This window comes from Podarcis pityusensis (assembly GCF_964106645.2).
Source record: "Podarcis pityusensis genome assembly, chromosome: 7".
In the NCBI taxonomy this organism is placed as follows: Eukaryota; Metazoa; Chordata; class Lepidosauria; order Squamata; family Lacertidae; genus Podarcis; species Podarcis pityusensis.
The window spans coordinates 1,007,168-1,029,513 of NC_138031.1; the positions used below are offsets into that span (position 1 = coordinate 1,007,168).

Here is a 22,346-nt window from a genome sequence, read left to right on the forward strand (position 1 = left end):
GCTCTGGTCCCTGTCAGCCAGAGTAGCAACACAGCCTGCAAACCAAACCTGTTTCAGGGCTCCTGCTTCCAGAAAGCATCCTGAGCTGACCCTAGAGCAGGCATAGGCAAACTTGCCCCTCCAGATGTTTTGGGACTGCAACTCCCATCATCCCTAGCTAACAGGACCAGTGGTCAGGGATGATGGGAATTGTAGTCTCAAAACATCTGGAGGGCCAAGTTTGCCTATGCCTGGCCTAGAGGGTGGGCTGAAACTGCCTGTCAGGAGTGATCTCTTCAGAAGTTCTGTAAGCAGGATGGTGCCCTCTGCAGTCTGGTAGCCCCTTTGCTGCATGCCTGCCGCCTCTGCTCTCTGTGTCTCACGGCTCTCTCTGGCTTTCCCTTCCAGCCCCTTGATGTTGAACGACAGCAGTTCGGCCCACGCCATGCCCAAGTACAGTCGCCAGTACTCTTTGGAGCACGTCCACAGCCAGCCTCCCTACTCCGTAAGTATTTGGCTTGGGCAGAGGGAAGCTGGGCTCAGGGGCAGCCCCAAGGAGGCAACCACCTTTTGGACCCTCAAGGCTCCTAGGGCCTCATGCCAATATCTGTCCTCCTCACAGGCCTCCCCCCCGGCTTACAGTGGTACGAACCTGTACTCCCCGGACCCCTCCGCCAACTCCGGCCCCATCATCTCTGACGTCACAGAACTGGCCCAGTCCAGCCCCTCTGCCTCTCCCAGCAACAGCCTTGATGGAAGGTACGCAGCAGCCCAGCTTTGCTTGGTTCCCTGTGTGGGCGCCCAGATGGGCATGGAGGGCACAGTCACTTCTGGTTGCAGGGGGAGGGGACGTCCAAGGCACCAAAATGGGGAGGCTGCCTGGGGGGTGGGGGTGGAACAGAACTGCCAACTGCATAGGCCCCAAGGCTCTCTTGCGACTCCTGGCCTTTGGCAGATGTGGCTGGCAACTTTTCCCTCTGTGTCCAGGATGGCTGAAAAGTGGGGTGGCTAAAAATTCATTTGAGTCAGTCAAGATTTTCAGCAAATTTCTAAACCAAAGTGATGGGGTGTGGCATGGAAGTCACTAAGGGTCAATCAAGTTTCAGAGGCGGTAATCTCAGGATGGTTCTTCCCATAGAAGAACTGCTCAGGCCAGGCCTTGCAGGGTGTTCATTTACACACCGTTTGCAGAGGTTAGTTATTCTGGGTCACTTTGTGCTTCTGTGGAAGCCTGAATTCTGCCGTCCAAAGAGGGAGGGAGAGAGAAGCACCTCCTGCTTTTCGTTCACAAGAGGTTTTGCCCAGGAGTCCCCCTTCTTCCCAGGTGTGGTTGATTTTCCTTCTGCTCCCTTTGACCTGTGACTCACTCAAGGCTGGTGGACTGAGCTGAGCCCCAGGATGCCTGGCTGTGTAAACGAACCCAAAGAGTGCGAGCAGCATTTTCTGTTGGTGCTTGGAATGCCAGCCTGTGTCGCTTTGCATATGGGCAGAGCTGCCTTGGCCTCTTTGAGGACACTCCCTTTGGAGGTTCTGCACTGAGCCCACCGCTGCCCCACTGCAGCCACATGTTCCCCATCCCTGCACGCAAAGCCTGAGCTCCTGGAGGGCCACCAAGGGCGTTTTTCTCAGAGCCCTGTGCCCAGAAGCCCTTTGTCTTGTGCTGCTGAGCCATGAAGGGTCCGCTTGGCAAAGCCTTCTCTGCGTACAGGAACCCGTATCTCCCAGCCCTTGAAGTGGAGGGGACCTTCCTGGTTCTCTGCCCCAGACAGTTCCCAAGGCCAGCTGAGTTGTGAGCCGGACGCTGCTGGCACTGGGGCAGAACCACTCGCCACAGCGGCAGCCCCCGTCTCTTGCCCTGAGTGTGCCTCTCCGCCAGGAACCTTCGCTCCGAAATGGGAACCAGATGCTTGCCTAAGTGGGTCATCACAGCTTTGTTCTTTTATACCTGGCGACAATTCCAGTGGGGCTAATTGAACCTCCCACATAAAGCCGTTTCGGGGAGTTTGGGTACTGGAGGGAATTTCCATCTGCCAGAGAAACTATGTCCCCCCCCCTTTCCCATCCTCGTCTCTCTTTTAAAAATCCCCGCTGCTGAGAAGCCACGGGTGGAGGAGGGGGTGGCAGAGCTTAGACTGATTCATTTCCCAAACCTCGGAAGAGAGGAAACGTGCGACAGGACGAGCAGATCCAAAGGGCGGAAGCTTCCTGGGGTTGTCTGAGAGTCCTGCGTTTCCCAGAGTGGGCCATGGTGTCCCCTGGCAAGGGGGCTCTGGGGGTGTAAATGACTTTGGAAAGCTGGTAGCACTGGATCACGCTCCTCAGTTTGGTTGAATTAATGAATTAAGTTTATTGTATTATTAATCTTCCTTGATGGAGTGTGCAAACTGCTATTCTGAATAATTTTTACAGGGTAGGGCAGGGGGCACTGGAGAGGAGTTAATGGAACCAAGGGCGTGGGGGCCAGAAAAAGTTTGGCACCCACTGTTGTAGAGAACAAATGGTGGCAGCTGCTGACCATGTAGGAATACCGCTGTCTGCCCAGGGCTCACGTCTTATTTTCTTTCCATCCTTCTGTCTTAGGAGTAGTCCCGTGATCCACATCAAAGAGGAGCCCCCCAGCCCCTCTCGCAGCCCTCTGATTGAAGAAACCAGCCCCATCGGCACTCCTGCCATCGAGAGCCCCCTCTCTCCCTCCGCCTTCATCGACTCCATCTTGCAGGATGAGAAGCCCAGGGGCGTCATGGCCGCAGCCCCTCTTGCCGACAGTGGCGGCAGCAGCACAGCCGCTGAACAGGCCCAGTCGCCCGAAAAGTGCCTCAGCGTCGCCTGCCTGGACAAGTAAGTGTGGGGTCCGCAGGGAGCACCTGGCTGTCGCCCGACGGTTACTGGCTGGATCCAGTGGGTCCCTAACCTTGTCCTGCCGCCATCATCGCCATCCTTATCCCTCCCCCCATTCTCTTTGCCAACCTGCTTCTTTGTCTGGGGGGAGGGGGGTGGTTTTATTGACAGCATTTATATCCCACCTTCCCCCCCAAGGAGTTCAAGGTGGTGCACTAGGTGCTCCTCCTCATTTTATCCCCACAACCCTGCAAGGGAGGTTGGGCTGAGAGGAGGCAGTGACTGGCCCAAGTGGCAATGTGAACCTGGTCTCTCAAGTCCTGGTCCAGCGCTGCCTCTCGCCAATGTGGCTGCAGCCCATTCTTCAGGCACAGTGCAGCCTGGATTGCCAATTGCTGCAGCCCTGAGCTGAGCCACTTTGTCCCAGGCTAGAATCCTGCTTGCCCGTCTCCCTCGGGGGCACCTGGTTGGCCACTGTGGGGCAAGATGGGCCACTGGGCTAATTTAGCAGCCAGGCTCTTCTCTTGCTCTCGCATCAGTCCTGACAGAGGCAGTGAGTCTGCAGCTGGACTGAAGCCATTCGATCTGAAGCTGGAGGCTATGGGGCTGGAAGAAAGCTAACTTGCCAGGGAGAAGATCACTAGGCTAGTCTGCCCCCCGGCCTGCAAGTCTTCTAGGCGTGAGGGCGGATGAGGTTCTTCCATAGAGTCACAGAACTGTATAGAGTTAGAAGGGACACGCAAGGGTCATTTGGTTCAACCACTGGCAATGCAAGAGTCCTTCCCCCACTTGTCCCTGGGTGGGCTCGAACCACCCACCTTCAGGTGCACTGTTTCATTTTGGCCTCTTAAGCCCTCCACTGCAGCCGAGTCTCAGGGGGAGCCGGGCTTCTGCATGTCTCCTTTTGTCCCGAGAAGAGGAAAGGCCAGGATTCCCCTCCAGCCCAGGGATCCTGAAATCTGTTTGCAGTGCCAGGAGAGCCAGCTGTGGATGTCTTGACCCTCCAGGTCTTGGAGCAGACTACCTTAAGGCTGGTTTTAAACTTCTAGCCAGCCCATCCCAATAGCCTAGCCACGAGCCAGCGGGTGGTCAGTGAGGGAAGCCCAGGAGAGCAAGAGGCAGCAGCCCCTTCCCTTCCTCTCTCTCTCTGTCCAGCCTGGCTGTGGATTCCTGGCCTCCCTCATCGCCTGCTAGAGGGGTGGTGCTGTCAGTGGTGTGGAAGGAAGGCTCCAAAACCCAGGAGGAGGTTCCCTGGGCCAGATAAGAGGGTGGTCCTGCAGCACTGACAGAGGCACAGGGGTCCTAGCAGAGGATGCCCAATTCTCAGTGGCATATTTGGAGACAGGTGTGGGCTGTTTCTCCTCCTCTGCAAGGGTTGGGTGTGGGCCTTGCCAGCCTACTGGACATGGGGGCTTCATAGTGCTGGGTGCTCATGCCTCTGTGCCCCTCCCACAGTTGCAACTGGATTTCAGCTCCGGACAGAGCATCCTGGCTTCCTAGGCCCATGGCCCTCCTCGCTCTGTGCTCTGGGCATTCTTCAGTGCCCTGTGTGTGAGGAAGCAGGAACTCCCAGGGGCTGCTTGGCAGAGATCGGGGGTGCGGGTCAGTAGCCCATGCCACAGGACAAGCATGTCCACACTCAGATTGCGCACTTTCAGTGGAGGCCTGCCAAGGAACCTGGAGATCTGGAACTGAAGGGAGAGGTGGTCTGTCGGGGAGTGGGGAGGCACCTATTTTTGCTCCCCAGGAACAAGGAGAAGATGGTGGATCACAGAAGTGCTGAGAGGGCTGCTGCTTGCCTGTTGCTGGAAAACGCAGGAGGGTAGAGGGCTGCTCTTGCACTTGGATCCTGCTTGCGGGCTTCCCATGGGGACACCTGGTTGGCCACTGTGGGAATAGGATGCTGGACTAGATGGGCTATTGGCCTGATCCAGCACAGTTCCTCTTAGGTTCTTACCACCAGGGGGCAGAGGACATGCACTTCCTGTCTTGGGAAAGTCGGTCGTTGGATGCAAAACAAGCAGGTTGAGGCCAGTGAGTTGCAAGTACCTGATTCTGTTGGTGGAATTCGGAGGTTTCGGCCCTCAGTCCCCCAGAGAAGCGCAGTTTGGATCAGGCACCTGCCCCAAGGAACAGGACTCTGTTGCCCCAGGAATACGCTTGCTGGTTCAGGCAGCATCCCACCTTCCCTTCTCTCCCTGCCTGCCCCGATGTGGGATCCCTCCGGTCAGCTGCTCTTTGCTCTCTTCCCAGAGTTGATTCCCACCAGGGCCTCCCTCTTGCTCTTCCTGGAGGGGGTCGGCTGCCTGCCCTTCCTTGCCTTTTGAAAGTAACCTCCGTTTCCTCCCTGAAGGTGCCGAACTCTCTGGGGCTCTGGAATCCGAGTGTTCCTCTTCTCTTTGTATCTTTCAGTTTGGCTCGCCCTCCGCAGATGTCCGAAGTCACCTGCCTTTTCCCCAGCCCTTCCTCTGCCTCACTGCACTACAGACCACAGCAAGGGTTAGCATTTACATTGCTTGCTGCCCCCCAGGCACTGCGCCACCAGGGAGTGCTGGGGGGAGGTGTCCCTTCTGCCAGGCCCTCGGCGCTTCTTCCACATTGTGCTGGGAGGGTCATTTCCTTTGGGGATTGGGTGCCACACTCGGTTCAAACCGGAGTTGAACCCACAACGTTGAAAACACCTTTTTGAAACACCCGTCCCTTGTGGCTCGGGGGGTGGGGTGGAGAAAGGTAAATCCTGAAGCACCTTCGTACGCTGAAGTAATCCCTCCCAATATGGGGCACCCCATTGAGGGAAACCGTATCTCCGTGGTGGAGCGCCAGAAGATCCCAGGTCCAATCCCTGCTGCAGGGCCGGCCCACCCATGAGGCAAGGCAAGGCGATTGTCTCAGGCGGCAGGGTCCACAGATCCTGCCCCTAAGAACTGCACCCCCCGCTTGTTCTGTTGAATGTCCGTCTCGCTGCGAACAGTGGCAGTGCTGGGGCGTCCAGCCCGCTTCCTCTGCGTCTCCCTGCTTCTCCCGGCTGCAGCAGAGTGTCTTGCGCAGCGGTGTGCCTGTGCGAAAGGAATCTCAGGCCTGCAGAGAAACTCTCGTACAACTGCTTCTTGTATTCTATGAAGCGTTTATTGTACAGCAGCAAAACAACAACAGCCAGGAGAAAGACATGCTTCTCCTGTCGCAGCCAAAACAGAAAGTAAAGACGTTCACATCACTTCCCTAGAGCTGTTAACCCTGTAAGCTCTGGGTATCCTCACACCGCTAGTGCTGCAATGGCAGCAACAGCCGCAGCGCACTCCTCGAAGGCCAGATCTGTGCCCCTGCCCCAAATGCTGCCCCTACAGCAGCCTCTTGGCGCACAGGAGGTGCTGCTGGTCTCCCCCCACCCTGCTCTTGATGTAGCTCTTCACTTGCCCCTTCTTCCTTGGTGGGGTTCTTTGTGGTTCGCCCCAGGTGAACTGCAAACGGCAGGCAGCAGGTTTCCTGGCATTTTAAACGTGTACAGAACTGGCCTCCTGCCTGAGCTGTCAAGTCTGCTTCAGGCGATTTGCCTTCGGACTGAGCGGCCACAACTCCTGGTGGAGAGTTTGCCCCAAATGCACATCCCTGGTTCCCCCGTTTGTCTTTGAATGGCTCTGCCCTTCCCAGTCCCCATCTTCAGTCCATGTCTATAATCTGATTGGGCTACTCCGGGGCGGCCCCCCGCCTTCCGCTCCACAGGAGGGGCTTGGGCCCAGCCCTTGCGTGCCCATTGGCTCTTCACCAGCACCAGTTTTAGGCTGCTTCTGCTGCTTGGGGAGGGCGCTGGCCCTTGAGAGCCCCGAGTCTAAGCAGTGAGGCTTTTCCTGCTGATCTGTAAACTGAACCAAGGCAGGCTTGCAGAAACCGGAAGGGTTACACATGTCAGTGTTTGTTAAAAAAAAAAAGGAAAGGGTTCTGACCTCCCTTTGTCTCCTCAGCCTGGTCCTCAGACCCTTGTCAGCATAAAAGAGTCCACAAGAATATCCTTGCAGAGTGCTTTCTGCTTTTATTCTTAAAAGTCTTTGTGCAAAAGCGACTGACCAACTCCACTACCAGCTTTCACTAACCAACCAACCAACCCAACAACAAACTAACATTTCTCACTCTCTATATACAACCCAGTGCAGGCCGCTGACTCATGCTGACCCAGCTTTTTTAAGCATTAAAGAAACAGCGGCCATTTTAGCCGTGACAACACACTGGTAGCCGTAGCCACTGGGTCTATTCGGGGGGGGGGGGTGATGGCAGGCCTGTGCAACAGCTATTCCAGAGCAGGCAGGCAGGGATGTGTTGCTCCTCTTAAGGTTTTGGGCAAGGAGGCTTCTGAGAGGCAGCCGGGCTCAAAGCCATTTCCTCCTCCTCGACCAAAGAGCAAGCTGGAGCCCTTGGTGGGTGAGGGGAGCACAAGGGGGCCAGGAAGATGGGGTGGAGATGCACTTGGCCCAGGAGGACCCCTAGGAACCACGAGGAGAGCCCTGCTGGATGAAACCCAAAGAAGCCCTCCTCACCTTGTGGCCAACCAGGTGCCTCTTGTGGAGTTGAACTCTGTGGCAGCCCTCTCCTCCTTCCTGCTGTTCCCCAGCTGCTGGCAGTTCAGGGACACGGGCCTCTGGTCCTGGAGGAAGCAGGCAGCCATCCTGGCCCTCACTGCCATCTCTTCTCTCGTGTCCCCAGGAACGAGCTGAACGAGCACTTGGACACCATTGACTCCAGCTTGGATAACCTTCAGACCATGCTGAGCACCCACGGCTTCAGCGTGGACACCAGCGCCTTGCTGGACGTGAGTCTTCCGCTCAGGAGTCCTTACGCCTAGCGGGAGGGGCAGTTGGGGGGGGGTTGTTCCTCACTCTGCTAGCATTAATCTCTGCTCTCCCTCTCCCTCTCCCTCTCCCTCTCTCTCTCTCTCTCTCTCTCTCTCTCTCTCTCTCTCTCTCTCTCGCCAACAGCTCTTCAGTCCTTCAGCGACAGATTTGAACTTGCCAGATCTGGACAGCAGCTTGGCCAGTGTGAGTTTGCTGAGGGAGTTATCCGTCAAGGACCTCCCCTTTCCTCATTTGTAGGCCAGCCCCACATGGCGAGTCTGAAAGTGCTCTCCACCCGCCGGGTGATGTCATCCCATCCGCGCCTCTTCTCAGGCACTGCTAATGAGGTGCTGAGTGGGCCTTTCTCAGCGCAGCCTTCTGATCAGCCCCGCCATCAGCTGAGCAGACTCCCCAGAGTTGCTCTCTGGATGTGGTGATGGGAAGATGATGCTGAGACTGAGGCTGCCTAACTCCCAACACATCCCTCTAAAGCCCTTCCTGCGTTTCTTCGCCGCCACCCACCAAGGCACAGCCTGGAGGCTGCAGAAGACCAGCCCAGATCTGATCCTGGAGGCTGCAGTTCCCCAGGAAGCGCTCCTGCACCAGCCCCATTGAAGTGAAGGGGAGCTCTTAGGCAAGAGCTCTTCTGCAGCTCTTGTTTATTTCAGGGGGGCCTGTGCAGGAGAACTTCCGCTGGATTGTGCCCTGGAGTCAGGGAGGTGGTAGACCCACGTAGTGCCAGCCAGCTAGGGCTCTCCTGTGCGTGGGGGTGGCTGGGGGCGGGGAGTATGGCTGGGGCTTGACTCCCGTGAGATACGCACACCAAAGCCGCCTCCTTGCTCTCTGGGCCTCGCAGGCTTTGGCTCAGCAGCGCCTCCTCTCCCTTTGCAGATCCAAGACCTCCTCTCCTGCCAGGAGCAGCAGAAGCCGGCAGAAGTGGAAGACGCTGCAGCAGACACAGGTGGGCACCCTGGCTGCTCCTCTCCTCTCCCTGCCCCCACCCGCCTGCCAATTCCGCACGCTGCTTCTCTGCATCGACCTTTCCTCCAAGGCCAGGCAGGAGCATGGACATCCTCACAGCTGAACGAGCCATCCTGGCCCACGCAGGGGGAAACTGAGGCATGCGGGGGGGGGGCGTGTTTCTGTCGCCTGTTTGACCCGCCTCCTCTCCCTCCAAGTCACGCTGCTGCAGTGGGGGTCTGCCTTGCTTTGGGGGCAGTCCTCCTTCCCACGGCCTCAGAATCCTAGAATTTTAGGCTTGGGGGGACCCCAAGGGTCATCTGGCCCACCCCCTTGCAATACAGTCCTTCCACCTGGCCCCCCAGCCTTGCCCCCCACCCCCTTTCTGATGGTGTCTCTGCCCTTCCCGTAGGCAAGCAGCTGGTCCACTACACAGCGCAGCCCCTCTTCCTGGTTGACTCGAGCTCCATGGACATGGCCAACACGGAAATGCCCATCTTCTTTGAGCTGGACGAAGGACCCTGCTTCACGGAGGACGAGTACTTGGAGGACCCCACCATCGCCCTCCTCTCGGGGGCGGAGACGCCCAAGCCCAAGGACCCCTCTGTCTCCTAAGGCCGGGCCTGGGCCAGTGTGGAAGGAAGGCCGGACTTCAGGAAGGGCCAGCCGCCCCCTTGCTTTGCTCCAGTGACGTTGCGGACGAGCCCCCTGCTCTCCCCTTTGGCCAGGCTGCGAGGGTGTGTTTGTGTCTGTGCTTCGGGTGCCCACCCCTCCGGGCGGCGGCTCGGGGGGGGGCACTGTGGCTTGGGGGGTGGGCCAGGGGGGAAGCCCATTGGCAGAAGACGTGTGTGTGTTCCTTGGCTGCTGCCAGGCGCCCTAGGCCTGGACGCTAAGTGCCGACCCCTTGCCCTGCCCTCTAGGCGGAGAGGAAGGAGAGCAAGCGAGCGAGGAAGGGGTCGCGCTCACTGGGGAGGGGAAGGAGAAAAGGAGGCGGAGAATTCCCCCTCCCGTCGGGATGGACTTGCTGGCATTTCAAGAGAAGTGAGAGTGCCTCTCGCACCCGGGGCTCAGGGGCTGTCACGTCTGCCGTTGCGTGTGTCCCCGAATGTTACAGGGCGCCTGGGCAGGAGGGAGGAGGCTGCCCCACCCCCTCCCCCCTCCCCCATGGGGCTTGTTTCCCTTGGCTTAGCAGTAAAGAATTTGTACATTTGCATTTTGATTGTTACTAGAAGAAAATTGTATTTTGGATTTTTACATGAGAGAAGAAGCCCCCTCCTCCCCCTCAGCCTTCCTCTCTCCTGCTATATAAATACCTATATATACATATTCAAATATATCTATATCTATACGTGAAGTGGCCCATCACTCTCTAGGCGCTGCACACTTTTATTTCCAAAACGGACGAGGGGTCCATCCTGCCAGCCAATACTGGGAAGCAGATCCCATGTGCTGCTCAAGGAATATTCCTCCCACTCACACTGGAAGCGGAAGAGTGGGGAGAAGGGCCCCATCCAACTTTTGACAGACTACGGGTCCTTTTCTGCCCCCGCCCTCACAATATCCTGTCTCTGCAAAGGTCTAGATAGAGCAGGGTGCCCGTGGTGTCTGTCTTCACTGCCCCCCCCAGTGGCCTTTTGTCTGCCAGGTTCACTCCTTCATCAGCTGGACACTTCCTCCTCTGCTCTCAGGTCTCTAAAGTGGTACTGAGCCTTCCAGCTGGCCAGCCAGCAAATCCTGCTAAGCTCCATTTAGCAGCTGGAACCAGCTGATGGGGGGGGGGGGAGACCAGAGCGCTGAGTTTGCGGATCAGGATCAGTGAACTGTGGCCTGCCTTGCCCAAGCAGCCGGGGGGCGGGATCCTACAGAGAAGCCAGTGGGTTGCCTCCCACCCACCCACCCCAAGCAAGACTCTTGGTTGCAGCAGGAAAATGAGCCGGTTGCAGCCTTCGAAAGAAAAGCAAGGCAAGGGCCTCTTCCTGCTGATCTTCTCAGACTCTCCTGTCCAGAGGAGGTGGAGAATTTGGGCCCTCCAAGCAGGGAGCAGAAGGGCCTTGCAAACTGGCCACCTCCTTACAAAAACCAAGGTGGGGGGCTGTGAGGCTCCAGCCAAGCCTGGGGCGTCCGTCAGCCCAGTACGATTGCCCCACAGCTCACTGGGCTTGCAGAGGGGCCATTGTGGGGTGCCAGGGACCTCGGCCTTCAGCTCTGGATTTCCCAGCTATGAAGCTTTTCATGCTCCAAATGCTTTTTATGCTTTTCCGACTCTGGACCTCCTCCCTTATAATGGTCTCCATGTAACAATCCCCGTTTTCTCATTTGGCAAGGGAGGATCAGGCCACTGGTCCAAGACCTTTAGGGGAATGTGTCAGCGGAGGGGGTGGCATGTGGAATGTGACAGCGAGGGCAAGTCAGGGGAACACACACGGAGTCATAGGGCTTCTGGTCAAGAGGGGCTGTGTGGGTTAGGGAGAAGAGTTGGCAACAGACAGCTAGCCTTAAAACTGGCTGCAAGTCTCCTGGTCAGTCACAAATTCAGCTTGGTGAACTGCTGAACTCTGACAGCTCCAGCCCTGCTACACTGAACTGGGCAAAAATATGCCGAGCTTGCCCTGACATGACCTTTCGGGGTGGGATGTGGTTTTGGTTAGCCTTTTCAAGACTTTAGAATTATGGAATTGTAGAGTTGAAAAGGGCACCCCCCCCCCCGTTTGCATCCTGAATGCAACGTAAGACGTGACGGCACATGTGCATGGGTCACGTTTTGCCGCTTCCGTGCATGCACGTGACGTCATTTTGAGTGTCTGCGCATGTGTGAGCGGCGAAACCCGGAAGTAACTTCCGGGTTGCTGCGGAGCGCAACTCAAATGCGCTCAACCCAAAGCACATTCAACCGGAGGTATGACTGTAATCCCTGACACCCCACGTTCCCAAGGAGTCTGTTCCATTGTCATATGGCTCTTTCTGAAATTTCACCTCTGTCTTCTCCCTCCCGGCGTTCTGAGGCCCCAGTTGGAACGTGGCTCAAGGGCCAGCGCCACCCCTGCTGTGCTGGGACACCAACTCTGAACGTGGTTTGCTTGTCTTTATTGAACAAGGAGGCAGGCCCACCCCTGCGTGCATGAGCAGGACACAGGACGGCAAGAGCAGGTCAGGACAGCAACAGAAAAGGCACCCCAACCCCCAGGGCCACAGGGAAAAGGCTGGCGAGGCACTGGCTAGCCACACGACCCCCTGGGAACAGCAGCCCCCTCCCCAAACCAAACACACACAGCAGCCTGACTCCTGGCCAGCACCCAGGCGCTGCCTCAAGGTGGGCACTGCCCTCAGAAATCCAAGTCTCGGAATTGGGACGGGGCTCCTCCGCCCTGCAGCAGGTCTGGTCACAATCCAGCTGGGGGAGGGGGTGGAGCTGATGGCAGAAACAGGTGCCCACCAGAGGTTTTGGACTACCTCTCCTGCCTGGCAGGGGCTGATGGGAGTTGTAGCCCCAAACACCTGGTCTAGTCCTAAGTGCGCTGCCCCCCCCCCCCCCCGCAAATTCTGGGGCACGAATCAGACTGGCTCTGCTGTCATCCAGCCAGCCTCCCACCCTGCAATCTAGGAAGCTGTTTTCTGCCAGACTGTTGCTCCACCTAGCTCAGTATTTCCTGCACAGGCTGGCAGCAGCTCTCCTGGATATCAGAGAGGGAATCTCAGCCCTTCCTAGAGAGGCTATCGGCAGTTGAATCTGGGAGCTTCTGCTTCTGCTTGCACAGCAAATGACGTACCAGTGACCCCAGGACTGCCTAGCTCATTGCTGGCCAGTTATGGGTCCTTGTGCAGACACAGCAGGAAACCCCTCTGTTCTGCGAGCTACTCCAAGCTCCCAGACAACCGGACTCTGCTTTGTTCTTCCTCTGCTTCTTGGGGCCTCACCTTCCATGCTGGGACACGTTCTCACACCCCACCAGTGGCCCAAAGGCCACAGAAAGCTCTGGCTAGAAACTTGCTTGGGCTGGCCAAGAAGGCAACCAAGACTCCTGAAGGCTGGGGTGAGAGGGACCTGGGGTACCCTGAGACCCAACACGCGGCTGGGACTAGCTGCCTAGGATCCGGAAGCGAAGCCTGGGGAGGAGGCTCCTGCAGCTGGAAGCAGGACACCAGAGAGCAGCGGGTCAAAGCTGCTGTCCCAGGTTTTGCTCAGCCAATGACCAGGCTTGGTTGCTTGGCAGCGGGCAGGGAGAGGCCTTTTCCTCTAGGACACCTTCATTTGGGTTCCTGTGTGCAGGCAGGCAGCGTGTGGCTTGGCTCTCTGACTGGAGCTTTGGCTTGTGCCCTGCCCCTTGCAGCCTGGCACACCTGGGGCAGTGGGCAGGTTCCTGCGTTTGAGCACAAGAGTCAGGCTGCATGGCCCTGGGGTCCCTTTCAACTCCAAGGCTCTAGAAAAAGCCCCAGTCCTTGAGCCTCTGTGTCCGAGCAGCAGCCCAGGCCGGTGGGCATGGCTGGAGAAGAGGAGGAGGAGGCTGGGGGGCTCAGTGCAGACCGGGGGTGGCGCCCCCAAGCGTATCCTGTGGCCAGCCGTGGCAGGAAAGGTGGCGTGAAAAGCACAAGGGGGTGGAGAGAGGGGAGTCTGCAGGAGGAAGCAAAGGCTCAGTCGGCAGCGCAGGAGCAGGTGGGCGACGGCTGTCCACTGGGGCATCTCAGGGCCTTCAGCAAGGGGGGGAGGAGGAGGAGGCAGCAGCGCTCCTCACATGCCTGTGGAGAAGAAAAGAGAAGAAGCCGCTCACCTCATCTCCCTGGCCGGCACCTCAGGCCAACCGGCCAGCCTCAGACCCTTCTCTGGATGCATCTCAAGTGAGCCATGGGTCCCTGCATGCATTCCCTTCCAACTCTGATTCTGTGATTCCTGAGCCACGGCAGAGTTTGCCAAACAGTCAGTGCTGGATCTGTTGGACCAAGGATGGTCCTTGGTGATGTTTGGAGGGGGCTGGCAGTTGAAGGACCCTTCTGGGACAAGCCCCCTTGAAAGGGCCTTGCAAGAAGGCCTGGAGCTGCTGCTTTGGGAGGCTGAGTGAGCCTGCCCCCCCCCCCCCCGGCTGCCACTGTTTTGCAGGAACCCATGGAATCGAGGCTCATGCCTAAAGTGTTCTGGCACAACAAATCTACTTTAAAAAATAAAACATTTTGATGGGACAAAATGCACCAAGAAACACAATAAAATTCATGGTGGTGGAGGAAGGGAGATTGGGATGGCACATAGGGCGCTCCCTTGCACCACGTCAGAGCCCTGGTCCATCTAGAGCAGGGGTAGGCAAACTAAGGCCCGGGGGCCAGATCCAGCCCAATTGCCTTCCCACAGACGGTCCAGGAATTGGCGTATTTTTACAGGAGTAGAATGTCTCCTTTTATTTAAAATGCATCTCTGGGTTATTTGTGGGGCATAGGAATTCATTCACCCCCCCTCCAAATATAGTCCGGCCCCCCACAAGGTCTGAGGGACAGTGGACCGGCCCCCTGCTGTAAAAGTATGCTGACCCCTGATCTAGAGCCCAGTATTGTCTGCACTGACAGGCAATGGCTCTCCAGGGTGTCAGGCAGGGAGTCTTTCCGTTGCACGTTGAACCTGGGACCATATGCTGCAAGGCAGATGCTCCTCTGTCTCTGAGCTGTGGCCCCTGCCGCAACCCGGAAACACTCCTTGCTGTACAACCTCCCAACAATCCGACGGGAACGAATGCTCAATAAGGAAAGGGGGGGGGGTCTTATCACTTCCTTTGCAAGGTTCCTGCAAGCAAATCTGGTTGGGTGCCCCATGGGCCCAACCTGCCCCACATGCTCCCTCTGTGTAGGGCACAGGGTGGGCCTAGAGTCCATCAGGGTTTCCCTCCAGACATGATGGCATGCCCACTTCTCAGGGCTCCATGGTGCCAGGGAGGAGGTCTTTGCTCCTGGGAATGGCACGTTCTGAACCAGCCCTGCTCCCTGACACTCGAGGGACACAAGGACATGTGGCAAATTGGTGACCCTGCAAATGTTGTGGGACGGCAGCGTCCTCACTCCCAGACTGGGGCTGGTGCAAGCTGGAGCCTGGCAACATCTGGAACACCCCACCCCTGATTTTAGGGGTCAGAAGTGCATTTCACAGTAGAGGCCACAGCGGCCTTGAGCAGAACCGGACCCAACTGCAACGCCTTCAGGGGTCAAAAGTGGGGACATTTCAGGGGTCAGCATGAAAAATCAGGAATGGGGCCCCAGCAGTCAAGAGCATTGGAGAGGCATCCCGCTAACTCAAGGTGAAATGAACCTCAGAATCAGGCCAGCAGCCTGTTCTCCCCGGGGCCAACCAGTGCTGTGGCCCTTCGTGGGACACTTATCTTGGGAGGCGAGGGTCTCCTCTGAATCCACTTCATGGTCCAAGCCTGGGGAGGAAAACATCCCAGATTACAGCTAGAGTAAAGGTAAGAGGAGCCTGCAGGATCAGGCCAAAGGGGGCCCACCCAGTCCAGCATCCAACCAGATGCCAATTAAGGGAAACCCAAAAGCAGGATTTGTGCGCAAAAGCCATTTCCTCACTTGTGATTCCCAGCAGTTGCCGTTCAGAGGCAGAAGCACCATGAGTAGCAGCCATTGAGCCAAGCCTTGCCCCGGACTGGTCTCCCCTAAGTCTCCCACGCTGCTTGCCTCCCCCAGGACAGAGCCTTGCACAGCCCTCTGGAGGGGTTCTCCCCACATAGAGGCTTCACATCAAGCGCAAGAGACCCTCTGTGGAGTTGCCCATTTTCCAAGACCCCTGATGTGACCCTCAACCCGGGAAGAACTTACTTTCTTGGGACTCGTGGGAATGAGCAGGAACATCCATGGCGGGACCTAGAGAAACCAGAGAGAGACAGAGGTCCCTTCCATATCCCACAGATGGGCACGTGGGGCTCAGAGGTGGCCTGGGCAGCACTGGGTCTCAAGGACCTTCCACTGCCCTCCCAAGGGGGTTTTCAAAGGTCTCCAAGGAGCCAGCAGCTCTTCTCCGTCCCCAAGAAGGTGCCCTCCAGATGGACTACATCTCCCATCAGCTCCTGCCAGTATGACCAGGTGACACTGGGGTTTTGCGAACTGACCCGAACATAGGAGCCATCTCCTAAGAGCCCCCCCCCCATTTGATGGGCATTGCCATTCAATTGTTGTGCGTGCGACCGCATCATGTGATCGAGGGGCGGGGCTTAGCAGGACACCCCATATTTTATTCAAGTTGGCACCCCTGGACCCGAACCTTGAGAGGATCAGAAGAGGCACTGGCAGGGCTTTCTGTGGAGTCACAGCCAGGCCTGGGGGAGGGCTGGCTTGTAAGTCAGGGCAGCTGAGGTCGGAGCCCCCATAAGAAGGGAATAGGGGAGTTGACAGGAGGGGTTGCTAGACAGTGGAACGGACTCCCTCAGGAGGTGATGGACTCTCCTTCCTTGGAGGTTCATAGGCAGGGGCCACCTGGATGCTTTAGATGAGGTTCCTGCATTGCAGGGGGTTGGACTAGATGACCCACAGGGTCCCTAAGATTCTATGGACCCATGAGAAGGCAAGGGCAGCCAGACTGGCAGACGTACCACTCTGGGCGTCTCCGGGCAGCGGGTCCAAGCTGAAGGATCCGAGGTTGGAGGCATCACTGTTGAGCATCATGTCCCCGTTGACCTCATCTGTGTGGGCGCGATTGGCCCCTGCAAAGCTCACGGGGGCCACCTCTGTCCAGGGATGGAGTGAGAGAGGAATCAGCAAACAGGGGCATTGCCTCTGGGTACGAGGGGGTCATACTGTGGGGCAGGGGCCCCTCAAAGTGAGCAGGGATGGTGCCAGCCCAGCCCAAGGCATTTTGCCACCTGAGGTCCAAAGGACAAGGTGCTCCCCACCCCTTGGCTGCTGGGAAGCTGCCTTAACTGGCAGCTGGGTCAGGCCTTCGAGTCGTGGGCTGGCAATGGGGGTAGCACACCCTCCACCTCGCCTGGGGGCAGCCGGTCCATTCAGGGGTCCCAGAATACACAGCTGTGTCCTCCAACAGAGAAGGGGCCAGTTGGAGGGCTCAGGAGGCAAAGGGGCACAAAGGGGGCTGGGGGAGGGGAGGGGAGCTTGCTGGGTCATGCCTACCTGTGGTCATGGGATCTGCAGGAGTTCCAATCTCACCTGTGGACATGGAGACAGGTGTTCAAATGATGCACGGCAGAGAGGCTGAACCCCACTCCATCTTCTGCCTCCCCACAACCCTTTAGCCTCTAGACATTGGATGACATTCCAGCCAAGGCCTCCATCTCTCTGTGGGCTGTCGGTCAGGAGCCAAAGCGAGTCCCAAGCTTGAACAGCTCATTGCAGAACGTGGACTCAGCTCAGGGGCTGAGCCTCTGCATGGCCAAGGAAGGTGTAAGGGGGGGGGGCACCCTTGGACTGCTAGAGCTCTTCTCCAGCTGGATGTTGTGAAGTAGCAGCAAGGGCAAGAGTGTCCCTGGGCATGAGCAGAGAGCGTTGCTCTCACACCTGAGCCACCACAGCCATCTCCCCCTGGCTTGAGCCATCTCTCAGAGATTATTTAGCTGTGATTCCTGCTGGATGGGCAGGATAAAAATAAATTATTATTATTATTATTATTATTATTATTATTATTATTATTAGGGGCTGGACTTCTCTGATTCTCTGATCCTCTGGCCTCCAGGATTCCACTTACTTTCTCCCGAGGCCTCCGATTTACTGGAGATGATGGGCTCTGAGTTTGCCATGGGCTCTGAAAGAGATGGGGAGAGAGAGAGAAGCTGAAGGGGGCCGGGGGTCCTGTACGATGAAGCCCCTTTGGGCATTTCCCCCTCAGCCACCCAGAGCCCCAAACAGGTTCAGGCCAGCTGCCCCCACCCTGGTGCCCTCCAGATGTTTGGAACTACAGCTTCCAGCAGACAGCATGGCGCCTGACTCAGGCTGATGGGAGTTGTAGTCCCAAACATCTGGAGCTGGAGGACTGTGGGGAGTCTGCTTTCCTTCCTGCTTTTTGGAGCCTTTCTGCTGCTCTCTTCATCGCAGGGGATTCTGGAGCAAGAAAGTGAATCCCTGGGACCCAGTCCTTCGCTCCAGGAGCTGAGCTGATCACAGCAGCACTTGGTTCCTGCCCTGGCAAGTGGAGCAGCTGCTCTGCTTGCAAAGGGGAAGGACTTTGCCCCTCAAAAGTCAAGTCCCCTTAGACATACCTGTTGTCTGCCTGCCTGCGGGGGACGTGGGACTTGGGGAGCTCAGGGGCTCTGCAAAGAGGGAGAGAGAAGCGGTTGTTTATTATCGTTGTCATGGGTTGTGAGGGTCAGTCTGCATGATGCCCCAAGTCTCCTCCATTTCTCGGGGTCCTGTAACCAGCAAGGGTTTGAATTCTACAGAGGAGGTTCCTGAACTAGTTGGTCCAGCCTCTTTGTAAGAGCAGGGGTCAGCAAACTTTTTCAGCAGGGGGCCGTTCCACTGTCCCTCAGACCTTGTGGGGGGCCGGACTATATTTTGAAGAAGAAAAAATAAACGAATTCCTTATGCCCCACAACTAACCCAGAGATGCATTTTAAATAAAAGGACACATTCTACTTGTGTAAAAAGACGCTGATTGCCAGACCGTCTGTGGGCCAGACTGAGAAGGCGATTGCGCCGGATCCGGGCCCTGGGCCTTAGTTTGCCTACCCATGGCCGTAGCTGGCTGCTTAAGTGTCCTCATCAGCATCACAAAAGCGTGAGCTGGGATGCAAGACCTTTCACTAAGGGGGGGGGGCCCTCCAGGCTAATGGAGGGGGGGGCTTTTTTGCCACCCTCCCCTCTCCTGGCTGCTATTTAGGAGAACAATAGCCAGAGCATGTGAGCGTCAAGCAGGCCGGGAGCCGGAGACACAGACACCTGCTTGATCTGTGCTGGATCCAAAGCTACGACTAATATAGCAGCAGGATCTGTTGTGGGGTTAATAGTATGAGCCCCTCCAGCCTATGCTCATTGCAAATATGTCTTTTTGAAAACCCTGTATTCTAAACCGCCCACCTTCTTCCCAAGGAACCTGAACAGTGGAAAAGTGCTGGGAATCCCTGGAGTCTCTCACCGCTCGGAGGTTGTGTATTTGGGGTGCAAGCTGCTTCTCTGTTTTGCAGGATGCTGGCCAGCTACAAGTGCCTCTTCCTTTTTCCTTTATGGGGTCCCACACCCCCAACTTCAGGGCCCCCCCTCCACCCACCCAAGTGCCAACTGCAACTCACCATCTGCCACCACAATGGCCAGGAGCAGAACCGCAGCTGCCGTGAGCAAGAGGAACCTGCGGGGTGGAAAGGAAGAGGGGGCTGAGTGGAGAAAGGGCTGGAGCATTAACATAACAGTGGTTAAGAGTCTGAGCTTTGAGCCACACCAGAAATCTCAGCTCAACTGTGAAGTCCTTGGCTCTGCCTCGTGGCTTTGTTGTAAGGATGGCTGGTTGTGCAAAGGTATGGGAAGAGCTTTAAGCGCTTAAATCAGAAATAATATCATTTTAAAAGTTCATCAGGTTCTTCAGCAGCAGAGAGGGGCCTGCTGGGAAGTCACATCCCTGATCCCAGAAGTGGGGGGCATTCTGTACGTGCTCAGTGGCACTCCCATTCAACTTTGTCTTCTAGGCTGGCTCTTGGAACTCAAAACGGATATTGGGAGTGAGACCTGAATCTCACTCTGACTTAGGGTCCTCCAGGTCTGTGTTGCCAGCAAGTCTTGCATTGTTCGTTAGAAGCCCAGGAATTGCCAGAACCACTCTGGGGCTGCCTGAGGTGGGAGACCGCCCCCCTCCAAAAGGCAGCAGTCTCCTCCTCTCCTGCCCAGCTATGATGGGGCACGATCCCCTCAGAAAATCTCCTGCAGAACAACCACATGGCAGTAGAGAGGAGTTGCTGGAGAGACCCTGCTCACTGCAGAGGAGAAGCTGTAGAAGTGAGACCCTGCTGATTCCTTGATGATTTTATTATTTATACCCCACCCATCTGGCCGGGTTTCCCCAGCCATTCTGGGCGGCTTACAGCACATAACAAATTGTAAAATGTACATAGCTGTCATACACAGGAGAGTCCTGGCAGTTTCCTGCTTGAGTTTTCCCTTTGCCCCTCTGCCTTCCAAGGGAAAACCCGCTCTTTAGTGATGCATCAGAACAAATGGCAATCTGGGGAAAACCCAAATTCCTGTTAGCTCCGATTGAGCACTAAAGAGCAGGGTTTTTTCCAGGAGGGTGAGGGAAGCAGCAGAACAAGAGGAGGTGTGGATAAGCCAGTCGATATATACATATGTTTTCATCGTGAAATCACTTTGGGAAGCTTTACGAGAAGCAATTCATAAAGGAAATTAAATGAATAAATAAATATTCAGCTGAACAGTGCTTTGGGGTTTACATCTTTGCGGATAAAACATATTTTTGAATTTGTCAATTCAAAGTAGATTATAAAGCATAGTGACTGTTAAATATTGCATTTTGGTCAACATTTGCAGGAGGAAATAATTAAAAAGTGCAGTGGATACTGAGCGACAGAAGCAGCTCCCCATGGTTCTAGGAAGAAAAGGAGTCTTTTATCAGGCCCACCAGGAGATGCCATGGGGAACTGAGTCTGGGACCTCTGAGTCCAAACAAAAGCTCCACGGCTGAACCACAGGCCAGGGCAAGAGCACAGCACTGGAGGGGGGACTCTGGGGACCCTGGCTTCCCCCTCCTCTGGGTGCCACCTCCCACGCCTCCTCCGGTTCTGGGGGCAACTCAGCAGGTGCCCAGCCCCCCGATGCACATGGACCGACTCTGCTACAAGGCCATCCTTCAGCAGATGACTGACTCCAGACCACCCGGTGCCCAGTGGGGTCCACAGTTGGTCAGCTTTCTGGCCGACAGGCCTCCACCCCAGGCACTGAGCCAGGCTTCCTGGCAGCAGATATAACGGGAGGGAAACTGAGGAGAAGAGACGAGGGAAGGCCTGTTCTGCAGGGATGCCCCACACCTGGGCAGGGATCTAAACCTGGATTCACCTGGGGCAAACAGGTGCATGGACCCAGCCCACCCACAGGGCCCCCTTTCTGCACCCAAGCAAAGTTGGCACCCACCTGTGCTGTGCCCGCATGATCCTGGGCGTCTGGTGCTTGGGACGGTGCTGGGATCCAGTCTCAGGAACTCTGGGGGAGGCAGAAACACTCTGTGTGCTGAGCCACGGGAGGCCCATTATATGGGTCTGTCCCCTCCAGGGGGGAGCCTGCTGCGAGGGGCCAGCCAATCCAGAGGCGGGCAGGAGGGTGATGGGTGGCTGCTGTGGGAGGGGCAGAGCCACAGAGGCCCCTGAGTAGCCCCTGGGCTCCCTTCCTGAGGGGCAGGGGGCTTCCTCCCCACCACCACCTGCCGCTGTGTAGCAAAGGTGGGGGGTGCCCAGCCATGAGGGGCAGCCCTGCCTGACACCAGCCCAAGTCCAACCCTAAACCCGGGCACAGGTACCCCGGCATCGCCTGCTTCTCTCAGGCTGCCAGCAGCTCCTCAAGCAGAGAGAGAGGGAGAGAGGGAGGGAGGGAGAGAGGGAGGGAGGGAGGGAGGGAGGGAGGGAGGGAGGGAGAGAGCGAGAGCGAGAGCGAGAGCGAGAGCGGGAGAGAGAGAGAGAGAGAGAGAGAGAGAGAGAGAGAGAGAGAGGTCCTTCCCAGGGAGACTTTGCTAGCTGAGATGCTTTTAACTGGAGGGATTATTTACGCCATGATGAAAGTCTCAGGTGCCCTTCCTGGACCTTGGCACCTGCTCCCCATCAATTAACCCAGGCAGCAAAGAGGGGAGTTTGTTCAGTGGAACGCAAGGACTCCTTTATTAGCACAAAGGACAATTGGGAGTTCAGTGTGGGGTGGGTGGGAGGTGACCTACTGCAAAGACTTGGTCAGCGTTGGTCAGCGTGCACTGATCTACACACACAAAACAAATTCACGCACAGGCGTCTTCCAAAAACCCATCCCAAACTCCAAAAGTCCCATGGCGATCGGCAAATGGTAACGGGGGCAGGACTGTGAAATTTGGAAGCCCCTAGTCATGATCCGGCACATGGGCGGTGGCTACAGATTCAGTCGTTCTGACTCAAGGAACGAGGCAGTTGAGCCGCTCAGCAGCTGTATCTATGACCAAGCAGCCCTTTTTAGGATCCACTCTGCTCACCCCGAAAAGGGGGAGGGGCTAGAAAAGGTGCCCTAAGCATAGTCTGCCTCCCTTTTCCCTTGACTGGATTACCGCGCCCAGTGGGGTCACCACCCAGTCCCTACTGTGGAAGGAGGTGTGGATCCAGAATTGGCCTCCACAGTCACTTACGGACTCATTGTTAAAACCGTGCTTATGAAAGACAATCTTACTCGGCTACGAGGGATCGCCAAAGAAGAAGTGTGGGTGCAAAGACTACAAAGAACAACTTTGCTCTGATGATGGATTATCTATACAGTATCTGTCTGTCTGTCTGTCTGTCTGTCTGTCTGTCTATCTATCTATCTATCTATCTATCTATCTATCCACCCACTCACAAGCCATGACTGTAGGAAGAGCTTGCCAGGACGGTCCAGGCCTGGGGTCCTCCCTCCTCATCGCCTGAGCAGATGAAGCCCCCCATGCCCCCCCAGCCAGATACACCTCTCCATGCCCCCCCACAGCAATGCGGAAGGTGCCAGCGCCAGAACAAAGCTCCCTTTGTGGCTGTGGAGCATCTCAATGCGCTTTTGTTCGGGGCCTCTCTCGGCTCTCCTGGATTAAAGGCTTTCTCAGGGGTGACACCG

The 22,346-nt window shown here is 56.7% G+C and overlaps 2 protein-coding genes across 3 annotated transcripts in view; one reads left to right on the forward strand and one right to left on the reverse strand.

Annotated features, from left to right (window-relative positions):
- Window positions 1-9,948, forward strand: part of HSF1 (heat shock transcription factor 1) — a 41,118-nt gene extending 31,170 nt beyond the window's left edge. The window contains exons 7-14 of one of the 2 annotated variants that reach the window (XM_081012678.1): window positions 388-484; window positions 602-738; window positions 2,560-2,817; window positions 5,230-5,316; window positions 7,513-7,618; window positions 7,785-7,844; window positions 8,532-8,601; window positions 9,013-9,948. In XM_081012678.1, the coding sequence (XP_080868804.1) occupies window positions 388-484; window positions 602-738; window positions 2,560-2,817; window positions 5,230-5,316; window positions 7,513-7,618; window positions 7,785-7,844; window positions 8,532-8,601; window positions 9,013-9,215 (1,018 nt within the window). In that variant the 3' untranslated portion in view covers window positions 9,216-9,948. The remainder of the gene's footprint in view (window positions 1-387; window positions 485-601; window positions 739-2,559; window positions 2,818-5,229; window positions 5,317-7,512; window positions 7,619-7,784; window positions 7,845-8,531; window positions 8,602-9,012) is intronic. The other variant, XM_081012679.1, reaches the window with a different exon arrangement.
- Window positions 9,949-11,649: 1,701 nt separating this feature from the next.
- On the reverse strand, window positions 11,650-20,794 carry LOC308480902 (uncharacterized protein). The gene is made up of 9 exons (XM_081012874.1): window positions 20,664-20,794; window positions 18,818-18,873; window positions 17,789-17,839; window positions 17,278-17,334; window positions 16,707-16,742; window positions 16,172-16,306; window positions 15,402-15,446; window positions 14,954-14,998; window positions 11,650-13,334 (listed from the first exon to the last, which is right to left on the reverse strand). The coding sequence occupies exons 1-9, from the start codon at window positions 20,777-20,779 to the stop codon at window positions 13,327-13,329; spliced, it is 549 nt and encodes a 182-aa protein (XP_080869000.1). The 5' UTR covers window positions 20,780-20,794; the 3' UTR covers window positions 11,650-13,326.
- Between the last annotated feature and the right edge of the window lie 1,552 nt (window positions 20,795-22,346).